Source organism: Zea mays, chromosome 5 (assembly GCF_902167145.1).
Source record: "Zea mays cultivar B73 chromosome 5, Zm-B73-REFERENCE-NAM-5.0, whole genome shotgun sequence".
Lineage (NCBI taxonomy): Eukaryota > Viridiplantae > Streptophyta > Magnoliopsida > Poales > Poaceae > Zea > Zea mays.
Genome location: NC_050100.1, coordinates 9685651 through 9708720, shown reverse-complemented (window position 1 = coordinate 9708720; position 23070 = coordinate 9685651). Strand labels below are relative to the sequence as shown.

The 23070-nt window shown below is 40.4% G+C and overlaps 3 protein-coding genes across 7 annotated transcripts; 2 read left to right on the top strand and 1 right to left on the bottom strand.

The window, feature by feature from the left end:
* The first annotated feature begins 1849 nt into the window (after window positions 1–1849).
* On the top strand, window positions 1850–6170 carry LOC100283856 (uncharacterized). 2 transcript variants are annotated; one of them, XM_035968063.1, is made up of 7 exons: window positions 1850–2315; window positions 2674–2715; window positions 3786–3911; window positions 4111–4346; window positions 4809–4845; window positions 5520–5577; window positions 5688–6170. In XM_035968063.1, the coding sequence occupies exons 1-7, from the start codon at window positions 2175–2177 to the stop codon at window positions 5765–5767; spliced, it is 720 nt and encodes a 239-aa protein (XP_035823956.1). In that variant the 5' UTR covers window positions 1850–2174; the 3' UTR covers window positions 5768–6170. The 2 variants fall into 2 exon arrangements, with proteins under 2 accessions (XP_035823956.1, NP_001151644.1); NM_001158172.1 differs by having other exon boundaries at window positions 1902–2315; window positions 3771–3911; window positions 5688–6060.
* Window positions 6171–7311: 1141 nt separating this feature from the next.
* On the bottom strand, window positions 7312–9769 carry LOC100278543 (uncharacterized). Of its 4 annotated transcripts, none has more exons than XM_008645194.3 (4): window positions 9378–9750; window positions 9026–9221; window positions 8878–8889; window positions 7312–7715 (listed from the first exon to the last, which is right to left on the bottom strand). In XM_008645194.3, exons 1-4 carry the CDS (start codon window positions 9605–9607, stop codon window positions 7578–7580), a joined length of 576 nt encoding a protein of 191 aa, XP_008643416.1. In that variant the 5' UTR covers window positions 9608–9750; the 3' UTR covers window positions 7312–7577. The 4 variants fall into 4 exon arrangements, with proteins under 4 accessions (XP_008643416.1, XP_008643417.1, NP_001145255.2 ...); NM_001151783.2 differs by having other exon boundaries at window positions 7361–7715; window positions 8878–8964; window positions 9378–9680; NM_001365306.1 differs by having other exon boundaries at window positions 7438–7715; window positions 8878–8951; window positions 9378–9764.
* A 241-nt stretch (window positions 9770–10010) lies between these two features.
* Window positions 10011–20686, top strand: LOC100273968 (uncharacterized). The gene is made up of 15 exons (NM_001148355.1): window positions 10011–10316; window positions 10853–11017; window positions 11538–11627; window positions 11748–11876; window positions 13313–13413; window positions 13811–13925; window positions 14194–14325; window positions 14964–15029; window positions 15602–15832; window positions 16821–16916; window positions 17036–17173; window positions 19283–19365; window positions 19669–19706; window positions 19795–20015; window positions 20342–20686. Exons 1-15 carry the CDS (start codon window positions 10089–10091, stop codon window positions 20411–20413), a joined length of 1905 nt encoding a protein of 634 aa, NP_001141827.1. The 5' UTR covers window positions 10011–10088; the 3' UTR covers window positions 20414–20686.
* Window positions 20687–23070: the final 2384 nt, after the last annotated feature.

Here is a 23070-nt window from a genome sequence, read left to right as displayed (position 1 = left end):
ATTGTTGAGAAATGTATTCAAGAGGTAAGAGAACCTCAAAAGATCCTTCAAGTATACGTGTATGGTGTACCCACAACAGGAAACTAAGGAACCGTCACACACAAAACAATTGTTGACAATCTACCATAGCTATTGGAAATTATATAACGCCCAACGGCTATCAGTCCTGGCCGTCAGACTTAGGGCTTGTTCGGTTATTCCCAATACACATGGATTGGATTGGATTGGAAAAAATTGTGAAGAAGTTTGAGCTGTTTGGGATTCAAACCCATCCAATCCCGTTCAATCCACATGGATTGAGAGCTAACCGAACAAGCCCTTAGTGGTATTTTCGATAGCTCGTTGCCTGCTATCAGTCCTGGCCGTCAGACTTAGTGGTATTTTCGATAGCTCGTTGCCCTAGTGGTATTTTCTGCTATAAAGAAGCTCCACGAACAGCTAAGCTAATCTTCTCTCTTCACATGAACCTATAATTTAGCTAAGGTGTCTTCGGCGGTGAATCCTCGTTTGTGCGCAGAGCTGCCTGTTACATTAACGTGATATACTCGAGAGCATCTAGAGAGGATGAATAAGTAATCCTACGAAATTAACTTAAAACAACACATACTTGGTTTATAAAATATGTTAGTGAAAGCTAAAACCAAATTAGGATGAGAAGAGAGAAGAAAAGAGAACTATTCACTTGATTGCTCATTTAGGATGGGTATTAAACTTTCGAGCAATATTGCAAGTGAATACTAGAACTCAAGAATACAATATCGCAATAAGTAAAATAGACAAGGGACACAATGATTTTTATCGTGGTTCGTCCAATGCCTACTCCACGTTGTGGTGACATCCTTTGGTCAAGGGTTGCACTCAACCCCTCTTAAGTGATTCAAAGCTTAAACTTGAGTGCCACAGTTGACTTCCTTATATCAATATCCCGTTGTGAGAAATCTCCACAAAATCACAGCTACACCACGCACATAAACAAAGATGAGAGCGCACGAATCAAATGGTAGAGTCATAACTCAAGAATGCGCTCAAACCTCTCTATCAAATTAAAAGTGTGGCCGCATAGTTTTGGAGTTGTGTTATACTTCAAGTATGCTTGGCTGTAGCTCCAAGGCGCTTAGGGGGTCCTTTTACAGCCCCAAGAGACTTAGGAACCGTTCGAGCTTCATTTGAAAGCTCCCAACCTTCCTTGTCTGTGGGTGCACCGAAGGGTCCGGTGGCGCACCTGACATTGTACAGTACAACTGTCAAAAGATCACTGATTGATGACTTTCAGTTTAAGACCTTCTGCACTGCCATTTTAAGTGCCCAACACAATTTAAACACAACTGCATGGTTCTTCAAATATAGAAGAAATATAAATATTTACTTGTGAAACTATTCCTTAAATTTAGAGAACCAAGTTAAAGATGTGTGTTGACAAAGACATATTTTTCTTTTTTATTCACTCGAAATGTAGGTAAACACAATACATTTATATAGGTTGTTTGATCACCGTGATCATTATGCTACCCCTCGCGTAATAGCATCTCCAAGAGACTAGTCAAATGAGCCGTCGAACAAAATTTTAGCTATTCAACTGCAAAAATAACTCTTCAATAGATTAGTTATCTGACTCATCAAGCTATCCGACTCTCTAAATTAGCTCTTTCACTAGTCAAATTTAGCAATCCATTTGACTAGCCAAACTAGATAGATAGTCTGTTTGAGTGAGATACTGTATACGGATTGTAATTTTTATGAAAAGATAAATAAAAAGTCAAATAATGAGAAAAAAATGAGGAGTCTCGTGTAACGCGAGGCTAATTTGGATGGCCACGATTTGGTGCACTGACAAGAGAAAGTCCTGGAATGGATCCAATTCGGCTGAAATCCTGCTTTTCCCATGCAGTACTGCAGCGGATCCCGATCCCATGGCACACGGTCGTTTGAGGCATTGCGAGTCCCGAGTCGACTCTCTCCCGTTTCCCGGCCGTCCCCTTCACCAATCCAATCCAACTCCAATTCGTCCTCCGGTCCTCCCCCTCGAGGCCTACGCACAATAGATTCGATCTCGAGTCCTCGAATCCTGCCTTTTCCTCTGGTCAGGAAAGCATGAGCTTGATTTCCGGCGCTTCTCGCCGTCGAGCTCGAACCAGAAGATAAGAAGAATCCGCTAGGGGCGAGCCCCATAGAAGATGGCCCCGCACCCGCAGGAGGACAAATCAGATCGGCACAGCAGCGGCGCCGGTGCGTCGAGGGAGCAGGAACGGCGGCCGTCCAAGGCATGGGGAATCCTCATCTTCGGCCTCATCGGCGTCACCACCGCCAGTTTCGCTGTGGGTGCCCCTGTCTGTCTTCCCCTTGTTACGCTTGTCTTGCTTGCTGCGCGTCGACCTAGGGCTTAGTTGCAGTTTGCTCTGTCTGCGTATGCCAATTGGGTATCAGGTGATCCAGTTTTATCGCTCACAAGCCTACAATAACTTTGCTAGTATGTAAACCTTATAATCACGTAGAACTTACTAACCACGCGCATGAAATTGATTTGTAATATTTGCTACTGATGTAGTGATGTGAGGTTATTGGTAATTTTGCGTTTTTATCATATTTGTGATGTTTATTTGCTCTGGATTCTACCTAGTTATTGCGAAGTTTTCATGTATTTGACCTTTTATTTGTGTTCCTGTGGAGTTCCAGATTACTCAAGTTCGCAAAAGCATGGACTGGTTCTACACTCAGGTAATATAATTACCTACGTCCTACGGGTTATTGATTTGTAAATTTTCTTAGTGCAAACTCATACTGTTCCTTAAGTGTGTGCTCCTTAGCCAAGGAGGAATATGGATCCTCATTTGACAAGTTTTAGCCTGGCAAGACAAATCCAATGTAATGAATTCAAGTCCCAAAATCTCCCATGCCTTGGATATGTGGTTGTGGCATTAGGTGATATTTTTAGGTAAAACCACTAGAGAAGGGTTGCTAGGTAAGTATGATCTACCAGGATAATGTCTAGTTTTTCCCTCTGTATCACCCTTTCTATGCCCAATATTGTACCGCAATAGGCCAGTAGGGTTCCCCTGTCAATTCCACCATTTAGTCGAAGGGTTTGCTCTGGGAAACGCTCTAACATATGCCAAGAGTCCCATTTTTTCAAGAACGTGTCCGTTTGCACGTGTTTCATTAAGAGGAAAAACAGCGACCATTACAAAGTGGTCAAGTATATTGGAATAACACGAGTAGGGTATGCCTAATACTTTGCTTGCCCGTGGCAAGGCCCTGTACGTTCGCCAGACTACATTTTGCAAACTTTACACGACGTCCCTTAGACCCTAGGTGCTCATCAATCTCAGAAGTGTTGCCAAGTCAGTGAACCCCTCTGGTGCACTACCTCGTCACATATGGGTGCTGGCAACTGTCTGTGAACCAAACACCTTGCTGTTCCTCTCTTTCCACATGGTCCAGGACACCAGTAGGATGAGTGAGTCGAAGTCCTTGCACAGGTCACTTGGCAGCAGAGCACAAGCCTGTATCCACCACTCCGCCACTGATGGTGCACTTAATTCAAGCAAACCCTGAAGGCCGATAGGACAGCAATCTAAACCAGACCTCCGTGGTGACCACACACTCCTGAAGAAGATCAAGAGTCCCATTGGTTGATGATGTTTTAAACAGCTCTCTCCTAGTCACTATACTTTCCTGTTTGATTTATGACCATATATATCTGTCCTATGCTTGCTTATACTTGGTTAGTTTAACTCTTTGAAGTAGACTTATATGTTCCTTTTCTTTGAAAGTTGAATAAAGTGCAGTCAACATCATCTTGGACTTGGAGGTATACAAGTAATAACTCAAGTCGTGGAAGCTTCAGTGAGGAAGCTAAGAAAAGATATTATCAGCGAATGCAGCAGGAATATGAAGAGGAACAAGAGAGAGTTGTGAGTTTACATATATTCATATTTTTTCTGTATGCAACAATCAACACAAGTATGGACTATGGTACATTTATCTTCAACGCACAGATGGGAGTTTGAGATTACATGTATCACTACCACATATATCTTAAGTGTACTTGCATTGCAATATCACTTTTAGTCCGTGAGTATGCTGATCTTTTGTCTGCTTAAAAATTTCCAGCAAAGAATAAGGCATATGCAGAGTGTCTTCAACAGAGAGAGGAATAAATTTGGACGAGGTTATGAAAGCTGGAGGGAGAATGGCCCTCCTCGTGGCTACAATTACATCCCTCGGGATGATTGGTATTGGCAGACCGATACTTCTCACTCAGAACATAAAAATAGGCGGACGTACACACCGGCAGGACCTAGGGTTTATCCTATGTCGCATCACTATGCAGTTCTAGGTCTTGACAGGTCTTTATTCAAACCTCGTGCTGTGAATTTCTGCTTATCTTTTGATCTAGTTGTGACATGATAGACTGTCTTGGACTCATGTTCAGTCCTTGGCCTTTAATTCCATATTTATGAATTATGATATAAGTCAATTCATCTGATTTGTGCTTTATTTCTCAAATAAATATTTTCCTGTTGCATAACAAACTCCCTTGTATTGACAACCACTTTCTTGCCGCACAATGATTTTCCATACTTCTTTTTGGAATTTCATTTTCTATTTCTATCGTGTCATTTTACTCTCTTGTTTTAAAAGAAGAAACTGTAAACTGGTATCAAATATTGTTTTATTGGACAAAATGCCATCCCTGTTTTCTGTGATTCCACTTCCTTTTACTGAACTTCGAAAATCTATGTACTGCATCCCAAATTCCAAATCTCATGCAACTGTTTTTCTGATAAAACATATTTCTTCCGTTGTAGATCACGAGCGACACCATATACAGATGCAGAAGTGAAGGTAATGCAATTTATCTACCATGCTATTGTTCCTTGTACCCTTCATTTCTGTATGCCTGCAGAACTTATTGTCTCTCCTAACATTAATGATAACCCTCATGTTGATCATCGTACAATTCAAATATTCAATCTACAAGATTCCAAACTTAGTTATCTGCAAGCTTTTTCCATTTTATTTGATTAGTATTGGTATGTTGGATAGCAATGGTTTGCATGGGTTTAGAGTTACGTGTCATGAATACTTCATGGAATGGTTATATTTGTCATGGTTATTGCTTTTCACTATCTCCTTTGAGTTTACTATAATAATAAAATCTTCCACGTTTTATTTTTTTTAGTTTATAACGGAGCTGATTATGAGGATGATGACATAACTTTGCATTTTATATAAAGGGGATGGACACTTCTCTCGTCTTCTTAAGCAAAGAGACAGTTTATGGCTCTGTTTTCTTACAACGTTTTCATTCCATAGCCATTCTACTGGATATTCCTTGGGTCTATTGGAGTTATGGTTAGCTGGGGAGATGGATAGTTTAGATTCATAACAGTGAGTTATATTTGTAGGAAGCTCCAAAGAAATTGGCAGGAATTAGGGTTACACATGTGTGTGTGTATCATACTTGATCTATGGCCGTGTGCTCTTGTTATCTGACTTTCAGACTTCACCTGCTGCAGACTGCTTTTAGAACAAAAGCGATGGAAGTGCATCCTGACCAAAATCAAAATGATAGAGGTGAACATCTTGTTTCCCATGGACACTGCGTTTCTTCCAATTCCAGTGTAGTTGCATCGTGACGTTCACAATTGACTAACAGCACAACACAAATGTTTGGACTGGTGCAGATGCTGCAGAAGAGAAGTTCAAGGAGGTTGTCAAGTCTTACGAAGCAATTAAATCGGAGAGAAAAAACGGTGTAAGTTGATGCAAACTTCCAGTGTGGTCGGATCAAGTGGTAAAGACTGGGACCGGATCACGCGGGAATCAGTTGTGCCTTGTATATGTAATCAATTGTTGCCGGCAGCTTGATAAAATGGTTCTTCTGTTGCTGTTGAGGACCTGTAGCACGAGTTCCATTTATGAGCTTGGGCGATGTAGATTTGGATAGGTTCAAAAGATGTGCTTTTTGTTCATTTAGCCACTAACTTGACGTGCTGGTGTAAGGACACTACACGCTCTTAGCCAGGTTAGCAAGAAAAGGCTCAGCCCCAATCTTACAGATGCAGGCAACCAAATAATCCCTATATAAAAGGCGGACTAGATCATGAGACGTTCCTCGGTATTCGGTAACAATAGAAATGACAGAGCATCAAGCTCTTTGCTGATTATTCCTCTAGGAACAACTACTGTTTGGGAATTGAGCTGGTCCAGGCCCATCTGAGCCCATCATACTTTGGGTCAAATGGGGTTGGGCCAAAAAAGGTCGAAATTTTTTTTTGGATCATACTGTGCTAGCCCAAAGATTAAAAACAGTGGTCTAGGTTGACTCTAAAGCACATCGTGTCTTCGTTAGATCGTGACGGTCCAAGCTTTCCGAGTGACTGGTGGAAAGGGAAGAACCCGAGAGGGCATATAGATTTCGATTCCTCCCCCCGGCACTAGTAGATACGATATTTCGAGATTGCTAGATAATCTCACTACGGTTCGAATCCTCCAGATTGCGAGTTCCAGAAAAAGAATTTATTTTTTACTAAAACATCCAAGAAAACGGAATAAGAACGCGCTTACAACGCCGATGAAAGGAACCAGAACAAGTGTATGGCAAATTTCCTTTAGTAGATATTCCAGTGGATCAATAAAAAGAAGGTACTCGTCCTGGTGCACCCGTAGGTTTTGCCCTTTCTAGAATTCATCTACCGTTGTAGGAATCCTCATCCGATGTACGAATCCCGTGGAGGAAAGAAGCTGGTATTTATCGCCTTGATCCCGTGGAGGAAGAATGGAGGCACTTGGCCATAGCTCACGCTATGATCCCGAACCCCAAAAGCCAGATGTGTGCGACCGAGGCGTGATATCACTACGGTTCGAAACTGTTGAGCCCCTTCACCACCCCCTATACGGAACTCTCCCTTTGACTTCCTTCAATCCATCAAGTATTGCACATGTGTAGATTCTCGGGTAAAAAACAACATTTTGGCTTAGAATGACACTTGCTGCTTTGAACCACATAAAATTTATATCTTACTATAAATTAAAGATATTAAACAATGCTAACAATATTTAACTATATAAAATCAAAATATTACAATAATATAAAGTCTATAACTTACTTAATTAAAGAAATTAAACAATACAAGCTTTAATTGGGCTATGCCGGCCCAAACCTGACCCATGTGAGCGGCCAGCAGGAGCCCAATAGATCAAAATTTGAGACCCGACTCAGGTCTGCATTTGGACCGTGCTAGTCCAATCCATATTTTCGTATCGAACCATGTTTTTGGCTTCTATCTTTAGGCCGTGCTCGTGGTGTTCAAAAAGACCGGCACATATTTTCAGCAATAGCAACAACGGGTGCATTAGTCTTGAAATACACATGCACGATGCATCCGAGCTCATGTAGCGAGGGTCACTGGTAGGCATGTAGGAAATAAAGTGTTTTGGTCAACTAAGGATTTCAAATTATACTCCACCAAAGGATTCCATTCCGCAGGTTACAAAAACAAGTGTTCAACTAAGAATCTAAGACCCGCAGCTACTAAAACCCTTTTAGCCTCAATAAAGAAGCGCGGTGTAAATCATCTTTTCCTCTTGCCATGCATCTTTGATTCCCTCTTTGGGTTACCGCTTGGTGGTGACTTGGACGCAATTGCCGAGCTCCACAGTGCTCTCTCGACATCTGAGGGTGTGAAACTTTCTTCTCCTATGCTCAGTTCCTTCAAGGTCAACATAAATATCAGTCAAATGGCAATCAAGTACTGTCTACTGTGGATGCAAATATAAAATTATTCTTTTCTTATTCAATGCTCGTCCGATTTGTATGAGTCTGAAATCTATATTTGAAATGACACTTACAGCCTAAGAGCATATTCAATAGTTACTAAACGAAACTGGCAAATCAATGAGTTCTCCAAGTGGCTAAAAAAAGTTACGCACACATTTATTATGTTTCTCCGATCGTTTACAAAATCTAGCTCCTAAAAGATAGAAGACAATTTGGCATCAGAAATTCCGGGCTATTTCCAAACCACTTAAACCATTTTTATGCTTTTTTTTCTCTTGTATATTTACATGGGGAACTTGTCTTTGCTCTTTATTTCCCCCCCATATCGACCATCTCTATATTGGCCAATTGATACAAAGTACATTTTTGGCACTATTAGATTGATTTTCCCGAGTACAGAAAGATTGAGATTTCAAATAAAGAGTTGATGGAGAAAGCTTTTGTTCAAACTTGCTAAAGAAACAAGATTGAGAGTGAGTTTTGGGGGAACTCTTGGAGACAGCTCTAATCGAACTAGTGTAAAAGTTAGCACTGCAGAGCAGTTTGCAAGCTTTCAAGTTTCAACATACTGAAAAATGCTTTGTAACTATTTCCCTAGTGTGCCAACTGGAACTTGGAATGGAATGCAAAGACAAGCAGGTGAAAAACTACCGGTGTCTTGGTGCATGCGTTTCAAATTTACCAGCATACGCCTCAACTTTAATGCTAGCATTTGAAGAAGTGTTGTTAAATTGCAGAACTGGATGCTATTCATACAGGTAAATCGGGATCGCCTTTTTAAAGTAGCACAATGAGCTCTTCCAATTTGTCCAGGTGGAAAGGGTTCAACACACGAAGCACAAAATTCTGCAATAAGTTAGCTATATCTAAGGTAACCGCTTATTTTTTTCCACTTTAGTATATAGACTATGATACTTTTTAGCTTGGACAAAACTAAACAAAGCATTAACCAGCTGCGAACTGCAGCCATCCGAGCACCTGACTCAAAACCGTAAGATTACATTTAGTTGCGCTGAATACTTCAGACGACCAGAAGAAGTAGCTAAGCTTTGCAAACGTTGTTAGCAATTTCTCATTCGTAGCCGTGTACCTACCTTCGCTTTTGCCTGCAATTTATCAGCAAATGCAAGGTACTGCTTCAGAGTGTACTCCTTTGAATTGCCCAAGGCTGCTACCATCGCCTACACAAGATCTGATCATTGCAGTCACCACGCACTAAGACATTTTATGCACAAGGCTCACCTCGTCAGACATGAACGGTGCGACATCAGGTGCATACGCAGCGAGCACGGCGGACGCAGTGGCGGGTCCGACTCCCTTGAGCACGGTAAGCTCGGTGATGGCCCTTCTGAGGTCGGGCAAAGCCGCGAACGCCTTGCGCGACGCCGACTCCACCACGGCGTCGTCCAAGCCCTTGACGAAATCCATCAGCCTCGGTCTGGCAACAAAAACCCAATCTTAATCGAATCGGCAGCATACTTGTGAACATTTTTCCATCAAGGCAAGGACCGGACCACGCCCTACAGGATCCAAAAGCTGGAGCGTGAACAAGCTAGCAACAGCATGATAGTTGAAGAAAGGCAGATGGACTGACCTCCACTTGCCGCGAGAGAGCTTCCACTGGAGGAGGCGCACCAGCTCGGGCTTGGCGAGGAAAGGATCCGGGTCACGGCAGCGCAGGAGCGCGGGCAGGTCGTGGCGGTAAAAGGAGTCCACGGCCACGAGGTCGGGTTTGTCTAGGGCCGCGAGACGGCGGTCGTACGCGGCCAGCGCTGCGCGCCACGCCGCCGCGTCGCCGCTCGCGAAGCCCACCGTCTCGGCCATCGTTAGCGCGGTGCGTTGCACGAGGAACCGGCGACGGCGACCGTCGACAAATGTGGGGAGCAAAGCAACCAGCAACTGCGACTGCGACTGCGACTGCAAGTGAACTGTGAACCCGGCGGCTATTTCTCATCGACTCGGCAGAGCGGAACACCAGAACAGGTCGGGTTCCCCATAAACCTTCAATCCAAGTATATTCGTATCGCTGTTTCCGCCGTTGGATGCAGGGGCAAAATCGGAAAGCTGCAAAACTCGGCCCACTTGAGGTGGAGGGTTTCTTCTCCTCGTGCGCGCTCGCGTTTCCTCTTCAACCGCCGCCGCAAAGAACGGCCCACTTGACTACTTGAGGTTGAGGGTTTCTTCTCCTCGTGCGCACTCGCGTTTCCTCTTCATCCGCTGCCACAATCTTTGCGGCGCCCTCACACACCGCCGCCGCCGGCTAGAGCCTAGGGCCGTAACCGTAACAGCCACCCCTGAGACTGAGATGGATACAGCGGAGGAGGCTGGGCAGGAAGTAGTCAGCGCTGTTGGGGAGGATAGTATCCCGGAAGCTGCCGCCTGCAGCAGGGAGGAGAGGAAGGAGGAAGAGGAGGAAGAAGTGGAGGTGAGCTTCGATGAACTTGGCCTGGACGAGCAGCTGAAGAGGGCGTTGAGGAAGAAGGGCATCCTCAAGGCCACCCCGATACAGCGGGAAGCCATCCCGCTCATCCTGGTGCGTGGTTTATGGCTTTCATCTTGCTTTTAGTGTGCTTCTTTTCTGATTCGTGCGTATTCAGTCCAGACGTTTGGCCTCTGCTATCCAATCAGCTTCAAGGCCTGGGTCTGGTGGTGTTTGCGAATGATCGCTGTAGCATTGCCATGCTATTAGGGTGTAGTAAGAAACTAATGGAAAAATGATGCAGGAAATATGGAATTTCAGCTCCTTTTCTTTGGAAGAAGTTAATTCTGATAAGTGTGATGGTCATGGGCATTCTGCAAACCGTAGCATTATTTGAATAGCCTGCATTGTCTAGTCAACTCCCGGGATTGGTTGCCTGCAAAAAACTGCTATAGCCTATTTATTCGGCATCAAAGATGATGATCCTATGCTAACTTTAGTTTTAGCCAAGTGTAACACAAGGATGATCTGGTGCAAAAACTGTTATGACCTATATATTGTACATCAAGATAGATATCTAGTTTTTGTGCAACAGATTTTGTTTTCTGTAATTTTGGCCTCTAGTCAACAACTGAACATTGTGGTTCCAGGAAGGGAAGGATGTGGTTGCAAAGGCCAAGACTGGCTCTGGGAAGACCTTTGCCTATCTTCTCCCACTTCTGCACGAGCTACTGAAGTTGTCCTCAGAAGGACGTATACGAAAACCTGCACCAAATGCTTTCATCCTGGTTCCTACTCGAGATTTATGCCACCAGGTAGTGAACCTTAGCTTACTTTTCTGTGAGTGTTCGATGACTAAGTTTGGGGATTTTAGTTGTTTCAATGCTAGCTGTAGTAGTTATGTTTTGCATCTCACTTGGATACATATGAATTATACATGCTATTCATTGGCAATGTTTATTTAGTTCTTGGACTATAAAACACGCATGTAGTAGCTGATTGGATTATATTTGGATGTGGAATATTTTCATCTGCACCACCACTTGATATATACCTTTCATATCATCAACATATTTCAATAACGTGTAGAACCAGACTCCATGTCATTGATTTGTTGAGTGGTATAGGTGAAAAATGCACATCAGGTGGTGCACAGATGGAGATTCCCCATTGGACAAGTGAAGTGCAAACACATGTTTTTATATTCACTATTTTGATGTATTTTTAATTTGCTGGCTATTAATATCATGTGGGTATGATATAATTTTCCTTCCCCTTGTTTTCATCTTTGCTAAACAGGAAGCTAACACTGCTGTCTCGACTTGCTTGATATAGGTGTATAATGAGGCATTATCTCTCCTTGAGCTCTGTACATGCAAATTGAGGGTTGTGCAAGTTACCGCGAGCATGTCGGATAAGGATATTGTGAGAATTCTATTCTGTTCCATTGTTATTTTCTCCACTTGTTACCCATGTTTTGTTATTATTATTATTATTATGTCTATTGTCTCAAGTAACTAACTTACTTTTGCCTGTTTTTTGCAGACTGTTGCATTGTCTGGCCCCCCTAACATTCTCGTATCAACTCCAGCTTGTGTTGCAACATGCATATCAAAGGGAATTATTCGTGGACCTGCAGTTAAAGAGTCACTTTCAATGATGATTCTTGATGAGGTGCTCTCCAGTTGTCGTTCATATATATATTTTTGTTTACTTTCATTTTGTTTACATATTTCATTGGCCCTGCAATGTAAAGAAGAATGCTAGCGTTGAATTTGTGATGCTATATTTTCTGTCACAGTCTAATAAAATAATAAAAAGAAATTTCTGTTATTCCATTTTTCTTAATTGAGCTATAGTTTAATTTTTCCCCATGTATTTGCATATGGTGATTTTGATTCAAGGTTTTAAAGTCGAGCGACTCGACTTTCTCTGCTAGTCGGACGACTCGACTTTCTCTGCTAGTCGCTCGACTCGTCGACTAGTCATAGCATTTGAGTCGGGCGACTTATTTGGGCCTAGGTATAAAAATGTGAACCCACCCAACCATCTCAAACCCTAGTAAGTTTCCTACCTTATTTTGGACACCTTGTGCTACCTACTACTTGGATCTCATGCTGGAGGTTATTGGGAAGATAAAAGAGTTTAGTGGCTGCATTGCTAAAGCAAAGAAGATGACCAGGTTGATCAATGGACAAGGAAGGATTTAAGACTTGATGAGGACCAAGACAAATGGTAGAGATCTTGTTAGGCTGAAATGGTAGAGACCAGCAATGGCTGAAATGTGGGCCGCCATGGACTATAAAAAAAGAGCATCAAGGAAGCTTCGGAACACAAAGAGCGACTAATTGATGAAGTAATTTCTATTGTTGGTAAGAGGTGGGACAGTCAGATGACTACCAATCTTTATGGGGCATGCACTGTTTTTGAATCCAAGCAAGTTCTTTGAAATCAGAGAGAACAATAGGAGACTCGCTACAAAACTGTTCAATATTTAATGATATATTGTAGGAAATAGAGATGGATGAAGATATACTAAACAAAGTGTTTTTAGTGTTTCAGCATGTTTTTAGTATTAGCATATATAGAAAAATATAAAAAATATAATCATCGACTTATATTCGACTAGTCACGACTGGTCGTCTAGTCAGTAGTTGCACGACTTGACTCTTGACTCGAAAACAATTTGATTTGTACCATTTTAAAGACTTGGAGATCATACTTTACATATCTGGTGACACTTTATTTAAAGCTGCATTGCCATATGAGCCTTCTGTTTATTATTGTAGGGTATACTTTGGTATGTAAAGTTTTCAAAATCATATTTGAACCTTTGAATTCTTTTCACAGTATATTTTCAATTACTACAAAACACTTCAAAAATATGAATGTATTAATATGACTTCAAAACATACATTTAATTTGACAACAGTTGGTCAAAATTACAACTTTTTTGCATCAAAATATGCCTTAGAAGGTTGAGGGAGGGAGTACAACATTTTTTGAAGTGATGTACACCAGAATCCACACCTATTGTGTATTAATTACAATGTTCATCACGCAAGTTCCTTTTTGAAGAAGTTACTAATATACCAATCTTTAGTTGCCAGGCTGACCTACTTCTATCCTACCGCTGCGAAGTTGACTTGAAAGCTCTCATCCCACATATCCCGAGAAGCTGTCAGTCTATTCTGATGTCTGCAACTTCAAGGTTAAATCTGGTCAATGTTCGTCCTTTTTCTGCAGCTACCCATTAAATCTCGATTCTGCACCCTACATTTATGATTTATCTAAGCATTTCATTATTTTATAATTACTTGCCTCAGATGGTTTGCTCTTGAAATTCTGTTTTTTTTCTATTTCCAAATTTTTATCATGCTGGTTAAGTGGGTGGTTGCTGTTAGACCTGTTTGTGCTGTTGCTTCTCTTTATGTGTCTATGCTGATAGTTTAATAATTGTTTGAATGCATCTGACATGTAAGTGTTGGGGATTGAATTCATGCTACTGTTTCCCACTTAGGCCCTTGCTAAGAAATATCATTAGTAACTTGGGCCCTTGCTTGCATTTGTGTTATTTTTGGTGATACTGAAATTTGACTATATGGCAGCTCTGATGTTGACAAGTTGACAAAACTACTTCTGCATAACCCATTTGTTCTAACTCTTTCGGAGGTTGGTCAAGCAAAGGATGATGTGATCCCCAAAAATGTTCAGCAGTTTTGGGCAAGTATCTTCTGCTTCCTCCTTCCTGTACTTGTGCTCCTTTTCATATTACCATTGCAACTTGAAGGTTCCAAAAAAAAAAACTGGAAAACCAAAAGTTCTCATGCTTGACAGGGTTACATTTTCCTGACCGTCCCTTATCTGAGGTCATCCTTAAGCTATGGGCGTATTTTAAAAAATCGTATTCATTTTGCTGAAGTTACTTGGCTTTTTACACTGCTATTTCTTCATTCCTGCTCATCGCATATCATTCATTTTTTGCCCACAGATCTCCTGTGATGCCAAGGATAAAATACTTCATATCCTTGCACTTCTAAAGTTTGAGCTCATTCAGAAGAAAGTTCTTATATTTGTAAACTCAATTGATATGGCTTTCAGATTACGACTGATCTTGGAAAAGGTAAATCAAACCACTGCTTTGTGTTATTACCCTTACAACGTGATTGATCATCTGGATCTATAAAAAGGTATTTTATTTTACTCGACACCTTAAAAAACTTGTACATATCCTGAATTGTTTGATTCTTAGAATTCTGGTTTGAGATAACCTGGACTTTATATGCTGCAATTATTGACCTTGTGACCTACTTTGTTCCTTCTGTATTTGATGTTATAAAGTTGAGCATACAATCATGTCACAGTTGACTCTCTTGCTATGTCATTAAGTTCATTTGTCTCTTCAGATAACCATAATACCAGGTTAGGCAAGTCTTGTAAAAAATTAACTGAAGGATTGGCGCTACATCTTTTTTCTCGAACATGCTGGAGAGTTGTGTATTATTATGTTAAGAAGACCAAAGGGGGCAAGAACCTCCCATACAACACCACACTCACCTTGGATAATGCGACATCTTGTACTGCCATTTTTGGATAATGCTATACAAACTTTGCCTATGCTATGATTGTTTCTATGTGTACACTATTCACTTAACTGCTTTTGTTCACATACTATGTTGCTTCTATTTCGATTCTATTTTTAATGTATGCTTCATTTGTAGTATTAACATACTTATGATGAATATGCTCTGCTTTTTGCAGTTTGGGATAAGATCTGCAGTTTTGAATGCTGAGTTGCCACAAAATTCCCGACTACATATTATAGAGGTATCTTTTTTGCACGGCTTTTATCAAATTATTTGTAACTATGAAAAAAGGTTAGACCGAGGCTTCCACATGAGTCTCCCCCTGCAAATGCGGAGAGGCTGCTTTGAACCCATGACCAGATGACTTAGTTAGACAGCTCTCACCACTGCATCAGGCCTACACTTCTTATTTGTAATTATAAAGAACTTAATAAATGGATAGATGAAGCAAACAACTTGGTTGTTGCATGAACCCCTGAGCTAGGTTCCCTTTAGCTCCTTAGATTGCTTGTTAATTATGTAATTGTGCTTTGTGAAGGCACTCGTCTCTAAAACTCTGCCATTTTTCTTTGTTTCTTAATATTGACTAGTATATGCCTCTATTACGTGAATAGCAATATCTTTCCTGTGCTTTGGTTTAGTCTTGGACCCCTTTTGTTGAGAAACAGAAAAAAGCCATTGGTATGGAAGGTTACCTGTTAAACAATATTTAAGACTTTGATATCAAATCATTTGCTAGAAGTTTGCACAGATTGCTTGTGATGACAAGGTGGCTCCAGAAATAATTTAAATTGTTTGTGTATTTCTTTTTAGGCATTCAACGCAAGGCTATTTGATTATCTAATAGCAACGGATGACACTAAAACAAAGGAGAAGCAAACCAATGAGGAAAATAAAAAAGAGGCAACATTGTCCCGCAAACGGAAGAAGCAAACCAATAAGGAAAACCAGAAAGAGCAAAAGGTGTCCCGCAAACATTTGCAACAGACTTTAGATGCTGAATTTGGAGTTGTCAGAGGAATTGACTTCAAAAATGTATTTACAGTAAGTTAATATATTGATCTAATCATGGTCAGATATTCAGTGCCACTGTATCACCGTTACATACCTTGTTGCGATTAAGTCAGTAGCTGAGAACATTTCTTAGGGTAACTTTTGGATCAATATGTGTTATGTTTTGTTGGCAGTTTTATTACATTTTATGAAGGGCAGTCCTGGTGTAGTTTTTAGAGCTGTCTCACTAAGTCACCAAGTTGTGGGTCCAAAATAACCTCTCCGCATTTGTGGGGGGAAGTTTTGGCTCAGTTTATTCCTTCCCCAGACCCTACTCCTGTGGGAGCCTCTGGCACTGAGTCTGTCCTTTTTATTATATTTTATGTTGGAGCTCACAGTTATATCACTCTGTTATGACCGGCATCTCCTATACCAGGCCCAGGCCCATTAGTGGCTAGGTTGTGCCGGCGGCTAGAGGGGCTAAGGCCCATAGTTATCCTATTTCCGTAATTTATTCATGTCATTAGAGGTATGAATACTTGTAAAGACTCTTTGATTGAGGCAAGCAGAAACATATATTGTTTCCGGCTTCCGTTAGGGAGCCGGGATTTCCCGTGACCTAATATCTCTCTCTCTCTCTCTCTCTCTCTTGACTTTTGCCGCCGCCACCGCACAACCATGGCGCCCCAGCGCCGCCCTTGTCTCCTTTCCTCGATCACTCATCCATACCGATTGAGAGAGATCCCTGGTAGGATCAGGAACCCTACCACACTCATCATGAGTAATATATGCTGAAGTTTATGTAGAGAATTTATTGTCCTATGTTCTCTCTGAAATAAAAGAAGGATTCAATATGATTTTCTGCTGTATGGTTCATCAATTATTCTCTTTAGAAAGATCTATAAAGAAGTTTGGATTTTGCCATCTTTGTTTATATATTAATAGCTTGAAATTTGGGTAGTCACTCAGAAAATGAATTTTGACTTCATAGTTTAAGTTTTGAAGAGCATGCTTAATCTCTATCTTTAACCTTTTTTAGGTAGTCAATTTTGACATGCCTCTGGATGCTACTGGGTATGTTCACAGAATTGGGCGAACAGGTAGAGCAAATAAGACTGGTGCATCCATATCGCTTGTAAGTTTAATGTTGCATTACTCAGTCATATAAATTTATCATCATAAATAACTGACATGTGCAAAGTTTCTATTTGTTCTGATGTTTATGTCCATATGTTTTGGCAATTGCTTCTTTAGGTTTCACCAAAGGAGGATAGTACTTTTAAAGAGATTGAGCATATGTTGCAAGATGTCGAAAAGAAAGATATGGACTGCATTTCACCTTTCCCATTACTTACGAAAGATGCTGTTGAATCTCTACGGTATAGGGCTCAGGTCTGCAATATATCTATTCTGGATTATAAATTTGATTTGTTTAGCTTATTCTATATTTCTGTTTCTGTGCATCTATGCAACTTGATGCTAGCATAGATCGTATGGAACTTATTATTTGTGAGGATGTGCTAGTATTTGAGTGAGGCATGGGTTGCCTGATGAGGACCTACTATACTGTGGTTACTGGAAAGCTAAAAGCTGATCTGGTAATAGTGTCCAATGCAGTTGGCAGCTTGATTTTCAGTTGATTCATGTCCCTTTATTAGTCTAGTAGATACTATGTACATAAACCTATGTACTACCGAGAGCCTGGAGCCTGGATATGTGGTCATGTTCATTAAATATGAAACCTTGCTCAGGTGTCTTTGTTTGTGTTATTCGTGGGCTTTTGTCTCTTTCTTGCCTGGTAAGGGGAGTTCATTCGATTGTTAAAAAAATTACTGTTGCTTTTTGCCTGGGCAAGCTAGTGCTAATCACTAATCAGGCTGATATTCCGAATAGTTGGTGCGGAGCATGTTTTCTTGAATCTGTACTTGATCGTGTGCTCATCAGCTCATTTGCTGGCTTCTAGCAAATGTTGTTCATTTTTGCAGTTCCTTTAAACACTTCTTGCATCTGGCATGGTTGCCAAGGATGAAACGGAACAGCTCTTGGTGAAGGAGGATGATGCCAGACATAGATGACGCATTTTGTCAAATTGTTCAATATGAAGAACATGGACATAACCTTTCAGTTGGATGACTCTTTTGATGACACATCAATAGGCACCTTGTTAGTAGGATCTAAGAATCTAAGGTTAGATAGACATTGAAAAGGATGAAAGGGGGTAAGACGATGGGTCGTGATGGTATCCTAATTGAGGTATGTAGATGTCTCGGGGACATAGCTATAGTATGGCTAACCAAGTTGTTCAACCATATCTTCTGGTCGAACAAGATGCTTGATGAGTGGAGAAGTATATTGGTGCCAATCTACAATAATAAGGGAGACATTTAAGTTGTGCTAATTACCGGCAATGAAGTTAATAGGCCATACTATGAAGTTATGGGAGAGTTATTGAGCACCGTTTAAGAGGAATAACTAGGATCTCTTTGAACCGATTTGGTTTCATGTCTGAAAGGTCTACCATTGAAGCCATTTTCTTAATAAAATAAGTGATAGAGCAATATAGGGAGTAGAAGGACCTACACATGGTTTCTATTGATTTTGGAGGAGGCTTATGATGAAATACCAAGGAATGTTATGTGATGGGCTTTGGTCAAAGTTCCATTGAAGTATGTTGAAATCATTAAGGACATATACCACAATATTGTTACTAGTGTTTGGACAAGATGGGAACACAAATGACTTCCTTATTACAATAGGACTACATAAATGGTCAACTTTAAGCCCTTACCATTTTGCCTTAGGTGATGGATAAGGTCACAAGGGATATAAAAGGGGATATCCATTAGTGTATGTTTTTTGCGGACGATGTAGTGCTAGTTGATGAAAGTTGGCAAGAGTAAATAGGAAACTGGAGTTGTGGTGGGAGACTTTAGAGTCCAAAGGACCTTTAGGAATTTAGAATCAATGCTACAGAGAGACGAGGATTTTGACGATGTTAGTCATAGAATCAAAATCGGGCGGATAAAGTGGTGTCAAGCATATGGTGTTCTATATGATAAGAAGGGACCACAGAAGCTAAAATGCAAGTTTTATAGGACAACATTATGCATGATAGACTAGTGGTAGCACTAATTAAAGAAAAAATCATCTAACATCGGTTGAGATGGTTTGGATATGTTCAATGGAGACCTTCAAAGACCCCGGTGTGTAGTGAGATCCTAAGGCACAATAGCAATCTGTAGAGAGAAAGAAAAAGACCGAAGTTGGCATGGGAAGAGATAGTAAAAGAAGACTTGAAATGATGAAATAAACCTAAAGATTTAGTCTTACATAAGAGTACATGAAAAATAGCTATCCATGTGTCTGAATCTTGATTTGTGGGTTCTGTTAGGTTTACCTAACTTGCTTGGGACCAAAAGATTTTGTTGTTTGTTTGTTTGTTTGTACTCAAACGGCAGTACTTATTTAGATGGCTATTGTTAATGGGCACTACTCTTACAGGATGTTGCAAGGAGTGTGACAACACGTGATGTACAGGAAGCGCGTCGACAAGACATAAAGAATGAAATCCTCAATTCTGAGAAGTAAGATCCTTGTTGCAACTGAAGTAGCTAATTTGTTGGTAGATTGCAAATTGCATAACACTAGTTTAATATCTTGAAAACAACCTACTGGCTCTTCTTGGGAGAAAAAAAGGAAAAAAAACTCTACTTGTTGCCGGTATACTGCTACATAGTCATAAACTGTGCTTTCTTGCTGAGAAACCAATAACATCAAATATATGAAATTGTACATTTTTTCGTGAAACAAAAGATCATTTTCATTTTAAGCCATTTCTGCACCAATATATATTTTTTCCTGATAGTGATGCCTTTCTTACCTTGTAGATTGAAGTCTCATTTTGAAGAGAATCCAACGGACCTTGGTAAAATTACAAAGTTTTGTGCAGAATAGTTGTGTTTGTATGTAACCAGTCTAAGCAATCATGCTGGATGTTTTTTCCTCCTTTCCAGATTTGCTCAAACACGATAAGTTGCTATGCAACAAGGAAATTCCTGCATACCTGCGTGATGTCCCTGACTACCTAATTGATCCGAAAACAAAAGAAGCCAGCAATGCTGTCAAGCTTTCCAGGGCTGCTATGCATATCGACAAGCCCCAAAGGCGGAAAAGGCAGGGGTTTAAGGGAGGATCAGGGAAAAGCAGAGACCCTCTCAAGACATTCTCTGCTGAGGTGCGTTTACCCACTCATTGGCTTCAAAATTTCAGATTAAACTTCAATGGCATTTCTTGACACCAAGCATGTTCTGCTTTCCTGAACTGCCCTGAAAGTTTCATTTTTTTTTTTGAAGTTACCTGAAAGTTCAATATCGTGGCTGTTTCTTCGTTGATCATGAGATACTGATGCCAGAGTGCTTAAACTTGCTACAAGATATGCGACTAGAGAAACATATATAGTGCTAAAATAGTATTGATAGTGCATCTGGATTGGTCTTTTATTCTGTCGAACGATGCTCCAACGCAAGCCTTTCATGTTCTGATTTTCTTTTTCGCTGGCAGGGCAAACGAGGGAGACGGAGGAAAGAAAGGGAGGGAGAACCAGATAGAAGAAAGAAGAGTAAGAAGGCGTGAAGTTGATTTTTCAAGCAGTTTGCTATCAAGCTCGCCCAATTTTGTAGGCTTTGTTTGAAGCAACTTGACAAAGTGCTGTATCGGTGACACTCGTAGGTCGTAGCTAAGGAGTATGTTTTTATTGCCTGATGGCAACTCTTAATTTTTAAAGTGTACTCGCTTCCCCCCTTTTCCTGTACTGTTAGGAAGCACTAATGACGTGAAATTTCATTCACCAAATCAGGGGTATTTAAAGCTAATAATGTTAAGTCCCCCCAGGTGGAACATTCACACAAAACTCGCCCATTCCCCGTGGACCTGTCCCAGATGAGGCCGCGCACAATGTTCCATTTCTTCACCTATCAATTTTAGATTTACTAAAACCATATTCACTTCCAGACCTAGATCTACTAAAACCATATTCAGATTTAAATGTTTTAGTCAAATACTGATATCTCCACCAAATCTAGCTTCACTAGTAATTTTTTACCAAATCTTTAGATATAATTTTAAAATTTTCAAAGTAATGAGGAATCTAAGGAGTGCTCCACCAAACTTAGATTATAGACATGTTTGGTCCGCTGCCTATAATTTGTCTAACTTTTTTTTTGTTTAGAGTTAGCACTTTAATTCAGATGACTAATCTTAGATAAAATATGATATAGTTAGTCGTGAACCAAATAAGCCTTACTTAGAGCATCTTCAAGAGACTCTTTATTTTTACTCTTTATTTGACTCTCTATTTGTCTTTGCATAAAGATTAAACTCTATGTATAACATTTCATTCCAATATACTCTCCAACGTGCAAATTAGCTTGGCTACTAAGAGTTGCTAGCCAAATTTAGCTAGTGATTGAGTCAATTTAGAGAGCCAGATAGCTTGGCGAGGCTAATCTGTTGGAGAGCTATTTTACTATTTAGTAGCTAGAATTTAGCTTGACAAACTATTTAGCTAGTTTCTTGGAGATGCTCTTATGCTTACAGCCGTCTCGGTTGTTGCCGGTCGGTGCTATGTCCTGCCTCTGGTGCAAATTCTTTTTTTAGATAATGGACAAAAATCCGGCTTTCGTCTCTTTCAAGGGTAAGGCCAAGTTCACACAACTTGAAACAAATCCAACATCTCACAAAAAACAGGACAAAATTGTAAGCCTAAAAGACTTAATAGCTCCCCTACTCCTCACCGACTCAAACTCACTTAAAAGTGACTTATTACAACTCAATCCTGTTTGAAAACCTCCAATCCTGATAAGAAAAAAAACCTGCATGGTCACCAACTCCACATGACGACAAGCTTTTCTTAAAAGATCCGCTGCTTCTTCACTTTTCTGTAGCTGTGCCTATAGTCTGAGCCAATGAGTTCCTTTGAATAGCACATGCATATAAGTCAATATATGTACTTTATTAAATACTAAATTATTTCTACTTATCCAAATAGCTCAGCACCGTAGATACCTGTAATAATCAAATTCTAGGAGGAAGAAACACGCGAGAGGAATGTAGAGCTGACATGTGAGGTCCAACAGAAAGCGCGAAAAAAGGTAGACCTGTACTAAACATGATCAGCTTCTCTAATCTCTAGTTGAGCTAAAGCTAATCCACGGTGAAATTAGGTAAATCTAGATCCAATTTACTTTACAGGTTGACGAAGCTCTCTCAAATAGACCCTAAGCAACCAAGCGCAGTTTTTTCTTTGCAGAGGCTTGTGTTGCACGGTTATGCTGCATAAGATATGACACAAGCTAAAGCTAATACAAATAACCAATCACCTAGGACTGGCCTGTTTGGTTCAGCTTTTTTCTGACCAGCTTTTTCGAGAATCTAGCTGTGGGGAGAATCTGGCTGTGTAGAGAATCTAAGTATCATTAGGATTACGTGCGGAGGAAGATAAAGTTGTCCATGGAGCTCAGGATCTATAAAGTGATGGATTACTACTATTGCGACGACTCAACCGATTATATGTATATGTTGATTTTGAATAGTTTTTACCCAAACGAATTTTATAAAAGCTGACTGAAAAGCTAAGTGTTTGGCAGTCCGCGACAGATTTTGGTGGCCAGAAGCTGCGAAAAGCCGAAACAAACAGGGGCATGCACTGCTGCCTTCGTGCTGGTGGGGAACATGCATTACTTGGTGCACAAACCCCCTTCTCTGAATATAATTCTGCCCATTTACCAACCTCGAAACTAGAGATGGCAATATGTTAAAAACCCATGGGTAGAGGGTTTTCAAACCCACATCCTTACCCATTATCCACGACGGGTACAATATGCTACTCATACCCCTGATCCACGAGTTTCACAATATACTACTTAGGGATGAAAGTGGTAATCCGAACTGTCGTGGATTTGAGGTTTATCTTTTACCCATTATCCACGACGGGTACAATATGTTTCACTTCGGCTCCCTACAACATAAAAAGTTGAAAAAAATACCGAATTTGTTTCCGAATCCATACCGAAGTTTATATCTATTATTTGAGAAAATGTACGATGAATTTGAGGTTTATCTTTTATGAATCTTAACAAGCTGGATGTTAAAAACAAGAATACAAATTTATATTGTATATTCTATATCTCATTTATTCGCAATCAAAGAAAAAACTAATTACCGAATAAATACCGTTTCCGACCGTTTTCATCCCTAATACTACTAGAACCTAATTTAAACACCTAGTGCTA

Coding starts and splice junctions, on each gene's coding strand:
- LOC100283856 (NM_001158172.1), top strand. CDS start 2,175: ATGGCCCCGCACCCGCAGGAGGACAAATCAGATCGGCACAGCAGCGGC. Junction 2,316..2,673: donor TCACCACCGCCAGTTTCGCT/GTGGGTGCCCCT, acceptor GTGGAGTTCCAG/ATTACTCAAGTTCGCAAAAG. Junction 4,846..5,519: donor ATACAGATGCAGAAGTGAAG/GTAATGCAATTT, acceptor CACCTGCTGCAG/ACTGCTTTTAGAACAAAAGC.
- LOC100278543 (NM_001151783.2), bottom strand. CDS start 9,607: ATGGCCGAGACGGTGGGCTTCGCGAGCGGCGACGCGGCGGCGTGGCGC. Junction 8,965..9,025: donor CACCGTTCATGTCTGACGAG/GTGAGCCTTGTG, acceptor GATCTTGTGTAG/GCGATGGTAGCAGCCTTGGG. Junction 7,716..8,877: donor AATTGCAGGCAAAAGCGAAG/GTAGGTACACGG, acceptor TTGACCTTGAAG/GAACTGAGCATAGGAGAAGA.
- LOC100273968 (NM_001148355.1), top strand. CDS start 10,089: ATGGATACAGCGGAGGAGGCTGGGCAGGAAGTAGTCAGCGCTGTTGGG. Junction 11,877..13,312: donor CAATGATGATTCTTGATGAG/GTGCTCTCCAGT, acceptor TTTAGTTGCCAG/GCTGACCTACTTCTATCCTA. Junction 13,926..14,193: donor AAAATGTTCAGCAGTTTTGG/GCAAGTATCTTC, acceptor TTTTGCCCACAG/ATCTCCTGTGATGCCAAGGA.